The 21,273-nt window shown below is 35.1% G+C and overlaps 1 protein-coding gene across 1 annotated transcript in view; it reads left to right on the top strand.

The window, feature by feature from the left end:
* LOC131034310 (probable LRR receptor-like serine/threonine-protein kinase At1g06840) overlaps positions 1 to 21,273 on the top strand; it is a 147,409-nt gene that overhangs the window by 54,665 nt on the left and 71,471 nt on the right. Inside the window, exons 9-14 of the mRNA XM_057965792.2 lie at positions 3,939 to 4,007; positions 4,227 to 4,295; positions 4,448 to 4,519; positions 4,970 to 5,056; positions 5,250 to 5,321; positions 5,756 to 6,255. Of these exons, the coding sequence (XP_057821775.1) occupies positions 3,939 to 4,007; positions 4,227 to 4,295; positions 4,448 to 4,519; positions 4,970 to 5,056; positions 5,250 to 5,321; positions 5,756 to 6,255 (869 nt within the window). The remainder of the gene's footprint in view (positions 1 to 3,938; positions 4,008 to 4,226; positions 4,296 to 4,447; positions 4,520 to 4,969; positions 5,057 to 5,249; positions 5,322 to 5,755; positions 6,256 to 21,273) is intronic.

The following is a 21,273-nucleotide window of genomic DNA, read 5'->3' as shown; positions in this document are numbered from 1 at the left end:
TTCGGGTGGCTATTGGGATAAGTCAGAAATAAAACATGGCAGATTAAATGAGAATCACTTAGACCAATTATTATTTGTCTAGCGGTCAGACTTAGCAATGCAATGATCTTTTGTGAGAAGGAAGATGCGATTGTGAAGTTAACAAGGCACAGGTTGTTAAAGCAACATGTCAGAGGAGCAGTAAAAAGACTAAAGCATGAAATTGTCTTACAACCTTTAGACATCACAATTTCATTGACCACTAAAGGTATTACAGACACCTATCTCTAGGGATGGGAATATTGCAGACTGTAATGACCCCCTTACTTTTTTCAAATTTTTAAACACAACAAAGCACCCGTTAAGGTTAGGAAGACAAATACAATACTGCTGAAGAGTAACCCTTCCACTTTTTGATCACCAAGAACCCAATGTGGGGAGGTGAGAGCATACGGTGAATATGGGATCGTTAGCTCCAAACAAATTGAGAGTACAATGTCGGGCGGCAAGCCAGCCCCTTCCGCTTGTCCAGCGGGCAAGAACAACTTAATGTAAAAGTCACTCTACCACTTTTCAGCGGGAGGTCAAGTATTACAATTCTGAAAATAAGATCACTCAACCACTTTTCAGCGGGAGGACAGTTTTTACAATTCTGAAAATAAGATCATCCAACTACTGTAATGTCCCTACTTTAAAATATAATTTAATAATAATAATAAAAAAACTAAAATACAAAACAATAAATATAAAAATTAAAATAAAAATATAAAAGAGTATAATTAAATATAATTAAAATTTGATTAAAGCTAATGAAAGGTCAAAAGGCATGAAATGATAAGATGTGACTCCCTCAAACGTGAGATATGAAAGGGAGAAGAGAAACTCATTTGAGGGGGGAAGAATTTGAAATAAGAAATGCACATCTGATTTAAATAAGAAATGCACATCTGATTTAAATAAGATTCTGATTTAAAGAATGAGACTGACTTCAAAAAAAAAATTAGATAATTTTTTGACATGTTTCCCTTCCTTCTGGGCGTGTATGTTGGGCGACGTGAGTCTATGTAAAAAACTCACGAGTCCATGTAAAAAACTCGCGAGTCTTTTGTTAAGACTTGCCAAGACTTGACTCGTGAGTCCTTGGCAAGTCAACTCAGCCCACCAATGGACTCGCGAGCCCGTGGCGAGTCCCACGAGTCTTGAAACTATGGGCTTTGGTATGGGTAGGAGATGGAAAAAGACATTGGGATTCAAAGACGTTTTGTGCTGCTTTGGCATCCACCACAAAATCAAGCTTAAAAGCATGATCCTTAATAAGTGATGGTGAAAAGATGTAACCACTATTGGAGACTAGAAAGAAGTTTTGAGTAAAATTCATAAGGACTCATTAGTTTCACATGCGTCTAACTTGATGGTGAGTGATTGAGCGACTCATGTAGTGCTAGATCCAAGTGTGCAGATACTTGGCAAAGATAGAGCTATTAATCTAATAAATCTTCTTTGTATCTGATGGGGAAAAATCACTAGCTCATAATCTCTTGGAAGTCTGTTCAACTGTCAATCGTGGGCTTCTTTGTGGCCACCATGAGTTGGACATGAGATTGTCACTAGGTGAAGGCACAATTATTCATACAAACCTCAAACCTGCAATTCATTATGTTTTAGGGGTTCCTAAGTCATGAAACACAGCTTTAGATTGCAAATCAAGCTACCAATCTGTCTCCATCGATTATGCCATTGAAATGGGAATGAAAATCTACGTTTGACCTGAAAGCAAGTTAAGCAATTATGATTGCCAATGGAATACAGTTGGTGTACTGTCATTGTCTCATGAGATGGTGGACATTTTGTCATCTGCTGCATAAGCTTGAGTTGAAACTCATTCTGTTGTTGTTGCTGGACCAAGTCAAGTTTTTGATTATGTTTAAGGGCTTACAGACAACCAAAACAGATCTAGCATAAAGAAGATATCATAGAAGATATTTTTTGGTGCCTGATTGCTTTTAACTAAAGAAAATAAAAAAATTCAGAATGGGTAAAAGGCACAAATCCCCTGAGATTTGAGACGGGATATCTCATGGAAGAAAAGGGACTAGAGTCCTAGACTGGAAAACAGAAAAAAGAAAGAAAATACAAGGATTCATTTGTAGCAGAAAGAAAGGAAAATTTCGGAGAAAAATAAAAATGTAGTCTTTGAATTTCAAGCTCAAGATTTGGTTTTGGCTTAAATCACAAGGCTGTTAAAACTCAGAAGCAGTGTTTGGAATCGGAATTTGAAATTTCTGGAGCAGGAAAAGCTTATGCCTACATCAAGAGATCGCTTTAAGTTAAAATATCAGTCCAAACAAAACCTTAACAGAACTGAGCCCCACAATTCTGACATGAGTATGCTCAACTTAACCCATAGTTCTGGTGTGAACATGCTTAAATTAAGACCAGAACGAGTTATTGGGATATTGGTAACTTCAACTGATTTTCTTTATTGATCTTGGAGACAGATGTTAAGCTACACAGAGTTGTAATTCTGGCTAGATGATATTGGCATACTCACATTGCTACTATTTGTAAGACATGAAGAAGGATGGTTAATGGTATGGGATTCCCTGTAGTTGGAGTACAAAAAGGTTGAAAGTCAACTACCCTGCTCTCTTATTAGTTGGAGGGCAGGAATCTTATGGCAGATTCCTTCATAACAGATGATGGTTGAGCAGATGCTTCCATCCTCCCATTAGTTGCAAGCTTCTTTGTTCCACCCAGAATTGAATATCTTTCTTCAGAAAGGAAAGTTGTTACACTTCGACAAGTTCAGAGTGTTTTAATCCCTCTCACAGAAGCTCCCATACTTGATTGGCACTTGGTTCAACCCATTCATGTAATAACTGTCCAGATGCTTAAAGTAAAAGTGGAGATTGGTCCTATTAAATAAATTCACCTTCTTGGTTTTAAAAATTTAAAGACAATAAGCACGTAATCTTGATTTTATTTGGCAACTCATCAGTAGATCCACCCGCATACAAACTTTGGGATCCAGTCTCAAGTTTATCCATTATTTGAGCAACAATCTAATACCTTACAATACATGCCAAAAATATACTTTAGATAAATCTACTGAGCTGATTTCAGGGGGCGGTTCAAACCACAGTGGATATAACTTGCTATGATTTGGACGTTCTGGGTCAAAATCTCTTCTCCTGTAGCATAGACAGGTTTCCTACCCATAGCTAATCCCTCCAAATTCCAAAAATCAATTATAGTGTCAACATAAAAGTAATAGGTTCATATCTAGTTCCTCCAATTCTTTTGCTAACACGTTTATCAATGGTCATATGACTGGTCTATTTAAGCTGGATGCTTACCCTTTTGTCATTCTCTGCAATGCACATCACTAACAAGTGTGGATCAAAGACCACATTTTTTGCATCCTTTTAGTTTGTTTACTTCAGAAATCATAATAGTGTTAATACTAGGGCCCAAATGTTAAAATGTGCAGGCTGGTTTGGCACAAAGACAAAAGCTATATGAATCCTAGTATGTTACAATCAGGGTGCAGTTTTACTAGAGGAATGTTTTCACCACAACACAATACATTTTCCTATGCAAAGTTCATTCCAGTTCCTCATATTTGTAGATAATCTGGAATGATAATAATCACTTCCTATATCATGCCATATTTACGTTTCTTGGTTTAGTGGAATCTATGTTCTGTTGGACTCTCTCTTGCACTCAGTAGCCTATATGCTATTCTGTATAGTTAATAAAAAAGGTTCAATGTATAAACATCTTATAAATGCAGTTTAAAATGACTAAACCATATATTTGTCTTTTGTTAAAAGGATTGCATTAATATTGTTTATCCATTTGAGGATTTTCTATCAATATTTTCAATTAGTAACTATGTTGTATATGTAATGATGAAGATTATCTATGCTTTTATTTAATTGTGATACTTTGTGATACAGGAGTCTAAGGAATTGCGGCTTGCTGGGATCTATACCAGACTTTGGTAGCATACCTTCTTTGATGGTTTTGTAAGTTCAGCAATGTTTTAGGAATATCCTTGTCAATGCAAAGATGATCTTCATTGGATGCATTTCATCATATGCTCTTAATTTGTTTGGAGATTGGAATCTCTTTGGGTTCATCCATTCAGCTGCATAGAGTAAAATATAGAACTTAGATTGGTGCCATGTGACTCAAATATGTAGATGACATGATGGATTGAAGTTGAATGGCTGATTATTTTGTAGGGATCTGAGCCATAATAATCTGTCAGGCGAAATTCCATCATCTTCTCTCTCAACAAACATTACTACCATGTAAGAACCCTCAATAAAATTTGAGCTTACTTTTTACTAAACGTATAAGAAGACTTGTGGATCATAAATCTAGAATGCCATTCTACATTTATTAAAAACTCTTACTTGATTATGTCACCTTAATTAATCAATGGAAATATATGTTGTTGCAGTGATCTATCGTACAATAATCTTAGTGGATCAATACCACGAAGCTTTGCAGCATTGCCTCAACTTCAAAGATTGTGAGCACCATGGTTTATTGACAAAAAGACTTTGAAAAATGTTGTCGATCTGAGTGTGCCACTAACATTTTATGAAGTACAAAGAATTCCTTACATTGTAAAAATTCTCATATTGAAGGAAATCCTAATCAGTTACCTAAAATCGAGAATAGCTCATGGGAAAGAAGACAAAAAGTGAACATTTGGAGCACAAGTTTTGAGCTCACTTTTAACATTTAAATCAAATATTGATGGAATACAACCAAAAGAAGAAAAAAATGCAGATACTGTCAAGTAGAAGTTAATAAGAACAGCATCCATGGAGACCAAAATATGACAATATGCTTTTGGAAAGATAATTAGTTTACATTGAGACCAAAATATGACAATATGCTTTTGGAAAGATAATTAGTTTACATTGAGAACTAAATTGAAATATGAATTAAAACTACTTTCTTTTGCCCGCTGCAGATCACTTAATAACAATAAGCTCAGTGGTGCTGTACCAGATGGCATTGGGTCGAATGTAATCTTTGGTCCTAATACAACACTGCTACTGTATGTTGTCCCTAAGATGCTATCATTTTTTAGATATTTGTATTTGATTATTTTATTGATGTAAAAGTTCTTTTCAATACATGACAATTTTATTTACTGATATTTTCTTTTGTTAACGTCTTTTTTTTAAAGGTTTTCTTTACATATAGGAACAACATTGAATTACTAATCACTCTCATTGTATATTTTGCAGCGATTTCCAAAACAATAACCTTACCAATGTAAATGCTTCTACAATTGTAACAAGTCCAAATATCACCATGTGGTAAAATAAATTTTCATAGTTATTTATCATTTATGTTTTGTTTGTCTTTTGTTCATTTTCTTATATGTTAAATCAATTACTTGGCTTGGTAATAAATTCCTAAAATTGGTATCGGTTTGTTTCTTCTCTATATCCATAGTTGTTTGTGCAATTGCCACGATCAAAGGAAAATCAAATATATGTGGATGCTGTTAGAAATGACAAATTATCTGAATTCTTACACAATATATAAGCTACATTTGTTATATTGGAGACAATGCAAATGTATTTTAGCACTGCATTATGTCCATTGTATCAAAACATATTATCAATTAATCTAGTTTACGACACTAATTTCTAGTAAATAACTGAAGAATTAACGCTGATTATATATTGAAACTTTGGTTTTATTTGTTCCTGTTTCCTGATGTCTTCTCAACTTGGTTAAATGCTAGGTTGGGGGGTAACCCTGTTTGCAGCCAAAATACTATAAGAGCTAGTTTCTGTGGTACTCAAAACAGAACTGAAGACACTGATAGAAACACTATGAACAGTGTTAGTGCATGCTCTCCGAATGGCTCTACAGCTCCCTATTATGAGTATATTCAAGAAGCTGATTCTTTCTGTGTGGCCCCCTTTGAAGTCGGAATGCGTTTAAAGAGTCCTAGTTTCTCTCGGTTCCCCGCTTATTTCAAAAGATTTAAGGTGTACATGACATCTGGATTGAATTTAAGTTTATATCAATTTGCCATAATTAATTATATCTGGGAACCGGGTCCAAGATTGGCGATGAACCTGAAGTTCTTCCCACCTAAGATTCCAGGAGTATATACATTCAATGACAGTGAGATTCAACGAATACGACAGTTATTTGCTGAATGGAAAATTCATGATGACGATTTCTTTGGGCCACATGAATGGCTAAATATTACACTCAAGGGGCCATATGAACGATGTAAGTCTTTCAATCTCGATCCTTTTGCCATTGCTTTTTGTTTCCACTTCTTTCCTTTTTTCCTTAATGGATATAATTTTATATGCATATCTGTGATATGGTAAATGATAATAGGAAGTTACAAGCCTATCTTTAATAAGAAATACTCTATAAAACCTAAGACCGCCTTTAAAAGTTGGGCTAAAAATGAATTTAGAGATAGAGCCATGAAATAGGATTAAGCTATAACAAGTTATGTTTAAAGAAATGTTTTCAATAAATAATAAATTCATATCTACTATTTAGTTAAATCATGAGACAAGGTATCCTATGAAACTATTCATTAATCTGGCCTTTGAACCATGCCTTTTAGTTGTCGATGTGATCTGAGAATAAAATGTAGGAGAAAATACAGGCATATCTTTAACATTTTTTCATTATTTTTGGCTAGAGAAATTGTTATATCAAAAAAAAAATCATACAAAATTATGTAATCCTAATTTTAAATGAACTTTTTTGAAGGTTATATTAAAAAAATAGTTAAATAAAAATCACATGAATAACTTTAAATATAAGTTGCATAGATATACTAGTCACGGTAGCATTATATTTACTTGGTATTGATATGGACTGATAATAGTATAAATGAAATTCAATTACATGAAGTTAAATTAGGAAAAACTTGGCACCAACAAAATGATATTGTAAAGAAACAAATAAATGAATTCATATAGTACATAGAGATAAAACAGAATAAATATATGATAACAAATTTTAATTATAAAAAATTGCGTGCATAAAAAACTATTATAACTTCATCTAAGAGAATATTCCATTATGAAATATGACATACTATTTTAGGAGCAGCACCATGTTTTTTATTTAAATCTCATTAGGATATAATTTAAAGATCTAAATGGTATATTTGTGAATCGTATAGATCCAGTTTCTGACATCTTATTCTCCTTATTTATGAGAGCAATTAGAGCAATAAAACGTGTAAGCTTAGAATTTTACCATTTACCATGTCTGAATTTTTTTCTTTTTTAAATGTAAATTTACTTTTGAAATGACCCCCTTAGTTTTTTCCCAAGTTCAGCACAACAATTTCACTCATTAGTGTTAGCAAAGATGAAACATTGAAAAACATTACATGTTGGCGGTTAGACCAACCACTTCCACTTTTATAGCAGGATAAGAAAATACTGAAAATTAAACAACTTGGTAGTATAACCTAGCACTTCCACTTATTCAGTGGGAGGATTACAAACTCAAAAGCAAGGCTTAACCACTTACGTAGTGGGAGCAATAAATTATTAGCTGATAACCAAAATGCTGGAAAGATAAAATGACTAAGCTAGGCGGTAAACCAGCCTCTTCCACTTATGCAGTGGGTAATAAGGAACTAATCAGAATGAAGTTTGCTGTTAGTACTACTAATCAGCATTCAAGTAATAATTGTTGTCCAACAACTGCAAATGATATCCAATGTTTTTTCTCATATTTCAAGAGGCTCACAACCAAGGAAACAACCCCAAAATTCCAAACGCTAAATTTTGATACACTTAACCAGCAGATTGAAAATACAGACCAGCAACACAAGACACACCATAATGCTCCTATCTCCTCCAAAACACAACAGATTGAATTGGAATAAAATGCTAATGAAGCCTAGAGATGAGGCGACCAAGACAAGATCCAAACCCAGCTGCAAATCTGATCTAACAATCAATGCACTCTTCCCAAGACAGCCACAGGGATGCTACGACCTGGGAGGAAGGGGCAATTTTCAATATAAAATTCAAATTTGCGAATTAGAACCTAAAAATCAACAGGAAGGGGCGCCTAGACCATAGGAAAAGAATGAGAGATTGCCTAGAAGCAACAAAAAATCCCGCTTGAACTTATGATTGAAAATCACCTTCAGCTCCACAGTAAACAAACAACCTGGAAACTCACAAACACCCCACCAAACATCAGAAAACATCAAAAGACACATTTGCAATGATCTCCATCTGTTCTTCAGAGTAAAGAACAACCTCATAATCTCAACTAGTTTCTATCTCTCAAGCAAGAAGCCAAGAACAAGCTAGGAGGTATGCATTCCTTGAAGCAACTCAATCTCAATTTTGGCAACACTTCGTTACAAAATATTCATGGATGATCAAAACAAGAGCCCAACACTCTTATTTATAGCCTTTGTGTCTCCAAATTCAAATTCACATTCCCTCCCAATGGATGCCAAACCCAAATGCACATTCACTTCACATTATTTTGAAATTTACATTTCATTTCTCCTTTTCCCCAAATCAACCTTCACAAAGAGACAAATATACTTTATAACAATATCAATAAAGTATAATGTAGGGTCCAAAGGTAATAAAGTGCATTATATTATAAAATCAACTTATTCCTCCTTAGGCATCCATCATGTTTTAAATATTATTTCACTTTATAAAACATTTTACCTCAATAATGAAGCACCCAACATAAGCTCTGAACTGCCAAAAATAACTCCAAGAATGTTGGAAGACTATTTGCTCAAACTGACCTCTTAGAAATAGCCATTTGAACTGACCTACTGAATCCTTGCTAAAAATAGCATTGCTAAAACTGGTAAGTGTGTCCAAACGCATTTTAACCACATTTTGAGCAGTCATCGCAACTTACTCAAAATAGTAAGTTCGGAAAAGTCACACCATCGCGAAGCTCTCTGAAAACCCAGAAGGAATCTAGATTCAAAACTGTAAAATTCCAATATGCAAGCCACCAAAACTGCCAAAGCATCCTTCAAGAAAATAGGGAACCCTAAAAACTGCTCCCGACTAGCCTACGAGCCTCCGGAATAGGCTAACGGCCAACTGAATTGATCACTGTTGGGAAGGGGATATTACAACTTTTGCTAACTTCACATGGAACTTTTTTCTTGATTTTACAATGTTCAAAGTCCGAACAAGATGTGATGTCCCCATCTAAACAATAATATATATATATATATATATATATATATATAAAAATAGAATGAACTAAATAAAATCTTAATTATAATAGTAAACAAGATTTAATGTATAATTTATATTTATTAAATATTAATATTAATTTCATATTTATCAAATAATAATATGAATTTTACAATATTATATTATTGACAAAATAATAAAGTAATTAGAAAACAAATATAATAATAAATAAGCTCACAAAAACAAATATTCAATAAACGACAATATATAATAGAATAGCACTCATCCTAATCAATAAATAAAGTTGATTATTTAATCAAATATAAATAAACTGTTGTTGTCAGAGATTGTCCCCTCACAAGAAACAGTGATATTCATGTAATCAAAACTAATACAAATTAAGTTTTAATTTTTAACTACTGATTTTCATCTCTTTCAACTAATCGATATTATAACATTAAGTTGTAATGATCAGCACTTATATCCTCAATGTAATCACAAGCTATCAATAATGGACAATCAGTAATAGGATTAATATCCAATTAATAATCATAATAATAATAATTTGGTTCGATCATATATGACAAACAGTTCCATATACAACAGTTAGCATATGATTAATAGGCGCTATGAAATGGTTCGATAATGAATAGAAGTGTCTTCTTATTGCCAAAGAATGCCACCTTTTAGTTTGGGCGATATAAAAATAAGAACTTTCCCACTTCATTTGGGGGGCAGAGGATAAGTGATAATTGAAATTAAAGATCTGAATTAAAGTCTGAATCAAGATCATTGTTTCCTGGGTACGGGGAATTTATTGGTAATGGTTGCAAGAGAGAACCAACAGCAATACAGTGACTGTGTTAAATAAGAAGACAGTGGGTGTTAGATAAGAAGGTTGCGATTTCATCAGAAAAAATAAGTATAAAACATGGTAACAAGTTTATGGCAGTGGTAGAGAAAGGAGGAAAGCAATGATCTGTTTTATTTACAACTCATTAAAGTTCTGTTAATACAAACCAATACAAGGGAAGGGAAGATACATAGACAAAACAAAAGATATATGAAAGGAACATGAGTAGGTTGATAAAAATGAATATATGAAGATTTGTAAGAAGTTTTATAGCAGAATTGTAGAGAGATAGTAATCCGTTTGATGGGAGATTTAGGATGAGCAAAATCTATTTACAAATCAGAGATAAGTTTTTTAGTTTTTACCCTTGGATCTATTCTTAGAATTTTAAATTAAACATTATATTGAAATGTTCCTACATTTGGTAAAATTATATTTATAAATATATTACAATTCTCACTTTAAGTTAGAATTGTTGTTTCAGGGCTAAAACAAGGTAAATGCTGAATGGGGACATTACACAAGAGCTCTTATTGATACATAAGGATAGAGAACTCTTCAATAGTAATTTGAGTAGTAAAATAAGCATATTAAATTCTATTGAATGAATGATATTGAATAATGATCTAACTGTTAAGATTATTTATTTATAATATTTACAAAAGAATTGTCAAAAATAGTTTATTTATTTATATTATTTACAAAAGAATTGTGTCAAAAATAGTTTAAAATAATAATTATAACTCTTACACTAACAATAAGTTGTTTGCATGCAAAGCAAACTTATTATACTATGTTTCACTAAGTTTTTGGAAGGGGATGCCAGGATGTATTTTTGGGAGGCCATTTTTAGGGTATGACAATTAAAAATTAGGGAAAAAAAAAAATTGTAGAAAATCATAAATTTTCATATGATAAAGCATTCACCATATTCATTATATAATTATGTAATACATTAGAGATGAATTGACAATTCACACAAAACAATACAAAAATTAACAACATTTCAATGTCTAATCATTTGAGTTTTCATTATCAATTTGTACATACAACAAAATGAAAAGGATAAAAGGATCAACATCACATCGTATGGTTGGAGTCTCTCAATAGTCAAGAATTTGTCAATATTAAGAAGTCTATCCATCTTGAAGCTGCAAGGTACCATGCATGACCACCAACTACTCATCAAGAGGTAAGCCTATTCCACTTGATTGTCTAAATGGAGCTATATGTGGACCATCTCCTCTCTACGGAATTGGCAATCTGTGTAAGGAGGCAAATGCCAAGTTGAGTATTCTTTTCAATGCCTTGCCTAACATCGAATAGGGCTGGTTTGAGCTAATGTAGCCCTATCTAACCTTGCCACAAATTTTCTAAATGTTACACCCCAAAGATTGACAAAGGAAAGCTACTATATTTGAAATTGACTTGACTCATTGTTATACATATTTCAAAGGGCTTCCACAATCCATTCTTTCTTCTCGTAATCATTAGAAACGAAGCACTATCACCAATCTTGTTGCATAGAATTTGAAATTTAAAGTGTAGGTGGTATATGAATCAAGGTGTTCCTAGTGTTCCACCATTACATCAAAATGGGCCCAATATGCCCCTCATATAACTCCAAATTAAGATCCTTGCTATGATTTTCTTGATTCATCTACCCTAGCTTGTTGTCCAATGTCTTTTAAATCTCTTCAATTCTATAGAAGTAACAACATATTTAATGAGCTACACCACAGGTGAGATAAAAGACAAAAATGTATGTTAAAAGAAAATTCAATAAAAAATAAAACTCGAATGATAATGAGTGAATATTATTATGAAAAGTGAATAGTTTACAAATTATAAAAATTAAGACACTAATAATTTAATAATAAAATAAGAAATTTCTCATTTCATTATAAGTGACCAATGATCATCAAGAATCTTTTACTTCACATTAAAAATGATGTCCTTACTTTGATAGATCTATGTAAATCATCTACAATCTGTAAATCATCCTGTAGATGGGCAATTATAATGATCTGAATTTGACAAGCAAAGGATTTTAAAGGAACAAAATTACTACAATTTTTTTTGTAGGGGTACAACATAAATAGAACAACAATTAATTGCTCAGCACAATAGGTCAAACAAAATGGAATGTTAGTGTCAGCCTGTAGGACCTATTCTGCAATTAACATCCAACCGCCAAGACAATTAAACACAATTCCATTTGTTTCTTTATTGCTGGGTTTCTTGCTTCTTATTTTACGACTTCCAAAATAGAAATATTGTGCATCACTTGTACATTATCCAACAGTTTTTATGCTTTGCTCCCTTTCAACAAAAGTTGTTACCTTATCAAAGGTTTGGGATTCTAATTTCTAAGGTTAAACTCCTCATTATCGTATCTTGAGGTATGCGCTCTAATAAAATTTTCATAGGATTAGCGTTTTCTATTCTTACCCCTATTCCCAAGCTAATAATTAAGGACTTAAAATAATTTATGTGTAAAGCAATACTTTCCCCTTCTTTTTGTCATTATTTTTCCACCTACATCAATTGAGAATTTATTTTCAGTTCTAGATGGTGTTTTTGCATATCTAACAAACCCAATCCTATTAAGTATTATCTTTGTTCTCCCGATTTGCTAAACTAGTTGAAAACTCTTTTTTTGGATTGAAGTGTTATATTTGCATATCCAATAGACTTGATTTTATGAGTTCATTTCCACTATCACCTCTATTCTCCCTGTTTGCTATAGTAATGGCATCTATGAGAAAAGAAATCTTTGCCATTTACCAAAATCGCCAACGGGGAGTTATTCGTTTCTCCCTCATAAAGCAATATTAATAACTTGATGTTCCAGCCAAGAAAATTGCTAGCTCTTGTTGCCAACAAGAAGAGAAAACAGCTACAACAAGAATGAATGAATAACCATAGAAGAATCATGCAACCAAACATGTATCTACCTGTTGTAACAAAAGTTTGCACCCTTGCTGAGCCATCAACTCAGCAACCTTGTGAAACATGGAAACAACCCCAAAGTGTGGGACCTTGCGCAAGGGGGTTGAATCTCTGGAGAAGGCCGACTTCCTTCTCAATCCAAGTGCAGGTGTTTAACCAACTCAACACTCCAAATTCTACTTCTAGACCTATCCTAACAACTTGCAGAAGAAAAGGGAAGAAGGAAATGCTGAAATGAAAGCAGGTGATGCACCAAGATAAGAGATGTACCAAAGGGGGTTTAATTGAAGGCTTGGGAGATCTCCCTTGCCTAAAGCTTGGGATTTCAAACTTAGGAGCCTTAAGGACAGAAACCTCCTCATGTATAAGCCGCATCTCTATGGCTGCTAGTTGCTTAAATTCTTCCTTCCTAGCAGAGGCAAGCTGCCTTGCAAGAAACTCCTCATGTTGTTGTCTTTGGGCTTCCATTTGTTGCATCTGTTGTTGCTCATGAAGATAGGCTTGATAGGTCAACTCCTCCTACTGCAAGTCAAACGCTTGTTGCCTCTTTATATCATCTAGTTGCTCTCTTGGGTTTAGCAACATGTTTTTCAAGTTTGTAATTTCCACCTTCTCATCACTTCGGAGCTGGTTAGGCTGCAAAGAAGGTTGAGAAAGGGTGGGTATGAAAGATGCCAACTAGGAATTGGCACAAATCTGATTGTTTTGTTCAGCTGAATTCTTTGACCAGTGATATTTTTTTTTGGTTTTTGACAAGTTTTGAATTTTTCCTTGCATGTTATTGACTTTTGAATGTTGCACAATGAAAGAGGTATGCAAAATACAACTAATCTAAGACTGAAAATTGAATTCAGAATTATGATTTCTTTATTGCTGCAAACACAATGACAAATAATAACTAATTTATTTCACACAGGGCTCAAATAGCATACCAGGTATCCAAAGTTTGCCTTGTTGAGCCTCCTTATTTGACTGAAATTCAATATATGATGAAATAGGAGCTTCCTAAATGTGCTGACAACTCCAATTGACTTTATTGACCTTAGAATGAATTACTGAAAACAATTGATGTATAAATATGCAGACCCAGATGGAATTCTAACTCTTTGTCAGGCATGGCCTTCCAAGAATGATGAATTTCCCTGTATTATTGAATATGTTGATCACATATGACCTTATTTCTCCAAATTAACTTCTTTTTTGCTGATCCTAATTTTCAACAATGAATTTTAGTGCAATTGGCTGAGTTAAAACCCTTGTAATTATTTTCTACAAACTCCAGGCAAGAAGTCGATGCATGGCTCAACTGGGAATGGTACGATCTGCTGGAATAATGTCTGAATTGCTGGTAAGATCATCCAAATATGATCAGATCTCATATAAAAGCCCTATAATTGTTGTCTAAACCTACAAACTTCTGGTTTTTGTCCCCCAATGGCTTGAAATGAAATGTCCAAATGTTGAATTAATGAAAGGGGCGACATCCTGTCACCAAAGATGGAGGTTTTCATCTCCAATCTGCTCTCAAATCTTTGTCAACCACATTGCAGACCTCCTGATGAAAAGTAATCTCCAAAAAGTGAATAACAATAATGCCCAAATCTTAACGTGAATTCTCCTTTTCTTTCCCAAAGCCTCATGCCCAACTTAGGGTTGCGAGATGCTAAGATTCCACAAGGAATATTCCTCCACTTAGTCGTCCACCTTATGAGTCCAATTTGTCAAGACATGGGCCATTTATATATTAAAGTTTATTTCCCATGTTGTCTAGAAAAAAGCGCTCAAAGGGACAACTTATAATTCTCCATTAACTTTTATTAAAAAAGTTACTTTATAAACATCTTATATAAAGTCACTTTAATGTATTATTACCACTTAAGGTAGAAGTAACTTTATAATATAAAATTCGCATTGGTTCACCCTCCTCATATAGTGACTTCATAAAATATTTCCAGTTTTAGAAAAAGTGACTTATAATGTAATATTATAAAGTTTACACCTTATAAACTTGTCGAGGCCAAATAAATGACTAAGTATGGGGCCTCCTTGCACACTCCATCACCTCCTAACCACTAAATTCACCTGCGGAGGTGGGTTAACAAGTGAAACTGTGCATTTGGATGATGTCCTAAAAATTGGGGACATTACAGTGCTCCCTTCTTGGAGATTGCTTGTCCTCGAGCAATCTGCACCTTCTTGGATCCCATACTAATATGAGAAACATTGCTCCATCAAACTACTACGCGACTCTGATATAAACATCTGTAAACCCCAAGTGAAGCAACTCATCATGGATCCACTGAAGAAGTGCACCACACATGTCAATACCAGGATCCCAAATCATTGTACTGTCATATCTATCCATCATGTAAATACCCAAACATGCAGCCAAACATGTATCTATCTGTTGTAACAAAAGTTTGCACCCTTGCTGAGCTATCAACTCAGCAACCTTGTGAAACATGGAACCAACTCCGAAGTGTGGGGCCTTGGGCGAGGGGATTGAATCTACAAAGAAGGTCGACTTCTTTCTCAATCCAAGTGTAGGTGTTGAACCAACTCAACACTATAAATTCTATTTCTAAACCTATCCTAACCAAAGTTCCCAAACTCGGACTCGGCTCTAACTCGGCAAGGCAAACTCGGCTCGGACTCGGCAAAATAAGAAAACCCTTGAAATGTCACCCTAACGCCATTAGGATAAGAAGAGTGGATAATACTAAGAGGATAAGAAGAGGAGGCAACACTAGAAATGTCACCCTAATGCTAAGTGAACACAAACCACCAAGAATGCTGCTCCAAATGTGGTGCTCAGATTTGCCCCAAGCGCTGTTACGAAATAGGGTTAAAGAAAAACCTAGACAATGAAGAAATCGCCTTCTAAAACGCCAAATTGCTCCTCTCAAGTGAGTGCTCCAATTAGGGCAATGCCTAATGCAAAATAAACAACAAAATGCCTCCAATGGAATGAAAATATATACTTTTGACTGCACTTTTTTAAGTGACGCCGGCCGGGTCACGACCCTCGGACTCAGCGAGTCAGGCGAGTCATGCCCCCTGACCCGTCCGAGCACGGGTCAGGGTCACCGTGACCCGGTAGGGGTCACCCAGCCCGCTGACTCTCGTGACTTGCCGCGAGTCACGGAACTCTGATCCTAACAACTTGCTAAATGCTAAAATGGAAGGAGGTGATGCACCAAGATAAGAGATTTCTTTTCCCACCCAGAAATGACACAAACAATCAATCGAAATACCCAGGAGATGCACGAACTTCAGTTGCATGAATGACTCCAAATGCATGTATGGAGGTTAGAATTTGTTGAATTTCAAAGGGGAGAAGATTTCCCACAAGTCACACTTAGAAAACAAGTTAGCGCAGTATATATGTGAGAGAAAAACCACAAAACATACACCTATGATGAAGGTAAGAAAACATACACAGCGTGCCATAAGTTGAAGAAAGACAAGAATGATAATTTCAATTCATTCTAAGGCCAATGGCTTTACAGTTGCAGAAATGCAAGAAATATACCAGTCTTCAAGAGAAATGAAAGAGCAAATAATAGCTCAATCCAACAGGGAGAGAATCCTTTACAATGAGGCTTAAAAGCCTATATATAGAAAACTGATTGTAGAAGAGAGACCAATGGTCAAGGAAAGGAAACCTTGACCCTGGCGTGCATAGAGGAATGTCAGTCAAGGAAGGCAGGGAAGTGCACAACCTTCCATGGTGTACATGCAAGCATCCCAGCCATACCTTGACAAGGCAATCCTAGAAGATAAGTACTTCTAGAAGGTGGATTGCCTGACATTCCAAAGTCAGAGCATGCAGGCCCACCATGAAGGCCATCAAGTAACCATTAAAAAGCATGGCCTAGGACTCCACTTGATGGCAATCTTGCAAAAATATTAAATGCGCCCCTGTAGCTCCATGAATGAAAGTGTACAAGTCGCAAGAGTTGGTGGAGCATTAAGAGCTTTGAGTGTTGATCACGCCATCTGGAAGTGTCGAAAGTCGAAAGTTGGAAACCTAGGTTTCCGACTTTGGGAAGAATTGGGAACCTGGGTTTCCGGATTTGGGAGGAATTGGGAAACTTGGGTTTCCGTGTTTGGGAAAAACTAGGAAACTTGGGTTTTTGGGTTTGGGAAGAATTGGGAAACTTGGGATGGGTTCGTGAGAACCTTCCTCCCAACAAGACAACACTTAACACTTCATGCTTCCATTGGTTCATTCCTTGATCAACTGGGGCAGCGTTGGTCCATAGAACATCTCTGATCGGCTCTCATTGATGGACCAAGGATGTCATAAAAATGACAACACTACGCATGAATAATAGTTGGATCAATAAAGAGTAGCAATAAAAAAATTATTAAGGCTAAGTGTTTACTGCCATGTGACCAAAGGACATTTCCCTGTTTCATTGCAGCAAGGGATTAAAAACCAAGGAAGATGTCAAACAACAACAAAAGGTGCAAGGGCCAATGTAATGGCCTGCCATGTAGAAGAAAGAAAAATTGCAGCCTAGTAAGAATGTGTAATATCTTGCCACTTGCTTACAATAATATACAACATTAGGTTTGAATTTGCTTCTTCGTGCATTTAATGACTAAGAAAATGAAGTAACAACTTACACTACGAAAGAGTAGCGAGTATAATGCTTGATTGACCAAGTTATGTATGCTTTCGTGCAAACAGAACAATAACTACCATCATAGGGAAAATAAAAACTACACGAATAGAAGGAAAATAAAGCATGATCTCTTCATGCTCAATTTCCACATGTCATAATGATTGCAGAAAATCTCTTAAAGTTAACATATTGCCAAATCAATAGTAATTACTTTTTTATACTATTGTATTGTGAAGCATTAATAATCTTTTTTTTGAAGACAATAAATATATAACTCTATTAAAATAATTTAATGTTTCTTTAATGGTCATCTTAGTTAGTTTGTAATTTTGGCTTCAGTTCACAATTGTTTCATGTCTTATAATTTGTTATAAATAGAGCCTTTCGTCTCTATTGCAAATATCAGCTTTAATACAATTACCATTGTAATATGGTATCAAAAACGGTCTAGGTTTGACTCCCTCATAGGAGGCCTAGGATTTTGGGAGGGTTCAGTAATTCGCAATCACATGTGAATTTTCGAAATTTTTTTGCTTGCTCTTGGGCAAGGGTTTTTCGTGTGCTGCTCCTAACTGTATTTTTTTGTGCAGCCCGTGTGGATTTTATTTTTTTCCGTTCGCAACTTCTGAAGGATGTGCGCCCTAGTTTGCTATGTTTGAGAGTTAGGTCTGAGACATTCGAAGCCTCTACAAATTTTTTTCAGTAATTCGTGAAAAAATAATTAAGTTTTTTTATGTGGAAAATCTGCTATCTTGAGTTTCTCTTTGCAAGGCGGAAAAAAATAATAATAATTTTCATGGGCATTTGAAAAAAATTTGAGGGTTTTCCACCCTATTATTTTTTAAATTGCAAATCTGAAGGTGGATTTTTGTCAGTCTTTTCTGCATGATTTTTCCTGGGCTTTCCGTTCGAAATCGTAGGATTTTTGTGTTGTTGTAAAACAATTAGGTTTTTATGAAGTTTCCTGCACACAGTGACTCTATTTTTTTGCCTCTTCTCTGCACAACAACTTTTGTGATCACGATGACTTTTGTGATCGTGATCTCTATATTCCGCTATGGAAGTCCTTTGTAGACATGAAAAGGTTTTGTGACGAGTCTAGTGAACATCATGACGGGTCTGAGGAAGATCACGTCGACTCTCTTTTTCACAGTGGTGTCTTTCTTTTTGGGTGGTCTTTTTATTTGCAACAAGAGTACTTGTTTACCAACGACAAGTTTTGAGAATTGTGTGACTAGGGTTTGCTTATTCTGGCTTTTTATAATTTTTTTGTCCTTTGAAATATCCCCTTTTATTTTTCAAAATTTTCAGTTCTTAAACACCACAAACACTCGTCAGGGTTAGAAAATGATAATCAAAACACTGCTGAAAGTAACCCTTCCACTTTCTAATCACTAAGAGCCCAGTGTGGGAAGGTGAGAGCATACAGTGACTAGGAGATCGTTAGCTTCAAAAATCAACTAGAAATTACAATGCTGAGCGGCAAGCCAATCTCTTCCGCTTATCCAATGAGTGATAGAGATTTCAACAACAGTATGGCAATATGAGCAGCCAATTATAAAATCCAAGAAACTTTAATAAACACAATCACTCGACCACTTGTTCAGTGGGAGGACTGAAAATGAAAATTACAACCTACTCAACCGCTTATTTAGCAGGAGGACACTATTACAATAAGATAAGATAGGCGGCAAAGCCATCCTCTTCCACTTATTCAGTGGGTCAAGTGTTACAATCCAGAAAGAAATAGTTGTTAGTACTACTAATCAGCTTTACAATATATAGCATGAGATTTTAGAATAAGAACATCATTGTCCATCGCTGCAAATAATAAGATATGCACTCCAAAACCACCAAAGTCTAATTACTCCAAAAAAACACACTTCTCACTATCAATCTTCAAAATCTAATATGCAAACAAGAAGCTGGAAATACGCAGACCAACAACAACAAAACTCACAAACATGCTCACAACTGTGCCCACACTCAACGAAATGACCCCAAATCAGATGCAAATGAAAGCTAAGAGATAGGCGATTAAGCTAGAACTAACAAAATATAACAAACAAACCCAAAACTATTTTGCATGCATCCCAAGGCAGCTTCGGAATGGTATGGCTAGAGCAGAAATTCGATTTGCATTATAAAATTAATGACTCCAAGATATACACTAAAAATTTACAGGAATGATCGCCTAGAGCATAGAGAAATAACAAGCCAATACCCAAAACCAGCAAATGACCACACAGAGACTTATGAGCAAAACACACCTACAACACACTGAAAACCAGCAACCTGCAACTCACACCCAACACTCCAAAATCAGGAAACTTCGAACACAAACTTTGCAATGAATTCCATCTATTCTTCCGAGTGAAGAACAATCCCACAGTCTCAACTAGTCGCTATCTTTCAAGCGAGAAGCTAAGCATTCAATCTAGGAGGTAAGCATTCCTCGAAGCATTCAAATGGCATTTCGGCAACACTTCATTATAATATTCATGGATACCAAAATAAAGCCCAAGGCCTTTATTTATAACTTCTCAGCAGACCAAATTCAAATTCAAATTGAACTCAAATGGCGCCCAAATTCACATTGTTCTTCATTTCACCTCCTTGGCATATGGCGCCCAACTCCTATCAATCCTTAGTCGCACTTTTTGATAAACATAAGGCTTATAAAATAATATTGATGAAATTGCATTTTGGCGTCCCAATATGAGGGTCAATTATATCACCCAAATAGACTTAGGATAAAAAAATAATATTTTCCCTTTCCATGTCGTCCAAGTCTAGATAAAATAAATGTAAGCCTTAATCAATAAAATATACCTTCTTCAATTATTGACAACTGCCACATTTGAACTGAGGCCAAGGTACTCAAGTCCAATGCAAAAATAATCATTTGAGCTCGAACACAGAAACCTACCAAAAACAAAACTGCCATAACTAGCCACTGAACTGAGTTGCAAAACCCCTGACAAAAATAGCAATGCCATAAATAGTACTTACTATAAATAGCATACTGCTAAAAATAGTAAGTGTTTCCGAAGTGATTTTAACCACATTCTGAGCAGCTGTCGCAACTTACTAAAAATAGTAAGTCCGGAAAAAGTCTTCAGATTGATTTGCTATTATACCATCGCGAAGCTCTTAGAAAACCTTGAAAAGCCCAGAGAAATATGCTGCCTTTGCCTCCACTTACTAAAAATAGTAAGTTTGTCAAACTTCGCTACTTGTTATGCATGTACCATCATTGCGAAGCTTTTCGAAACCCAGAAGGAATCTAGAACCAAAACTGACAAACTTGTAATATTCCCCTTAATTTTTTTTGTTTTTCACAAAGTAACATTCAACAAAACACTCCTTAATGTTAGGAAATGAAAACCAAATGCTACTGAAGTAGCCCTCCACTTTCTGATCACTGAGAGCCCAACTTGGGAGGGTGAGAGCATACAGTGCTGAGGGGATTGTTAGGAGTTTGAAAAACTGAAATTGATTACAATTTGAGCGGCAAGCCAGCCCCTTCCACTTTTCAGCGGGATAGAAAACTAGAAGACTTGGCGGTAAACCAGCCAAGGAGAAAAATCCAACACACAAAACAAATCAACTCTACCGTAGTATTTCAACGGGAGGACTCATT

The sequence above is a fragment of the Cryptomeria japonica genome, chromosome 5 (genome assembly GCF_030272615.1).
Source record: "Cryptomeria japonica chromosome 5, Sugi_1.0, whole genome shotgun sequence".
NCBI classification, from domain to species: domain Eukaryota; kingdom Viridiplantae; phylum Streptophyta; class Pinopsida; order Cupressales; family Cupressaceae; genus Cryptomeria; species Cryptomeria japonica.
This window is presented reverse-complemented; position numbering and strand designations above follow the sequence as displayed.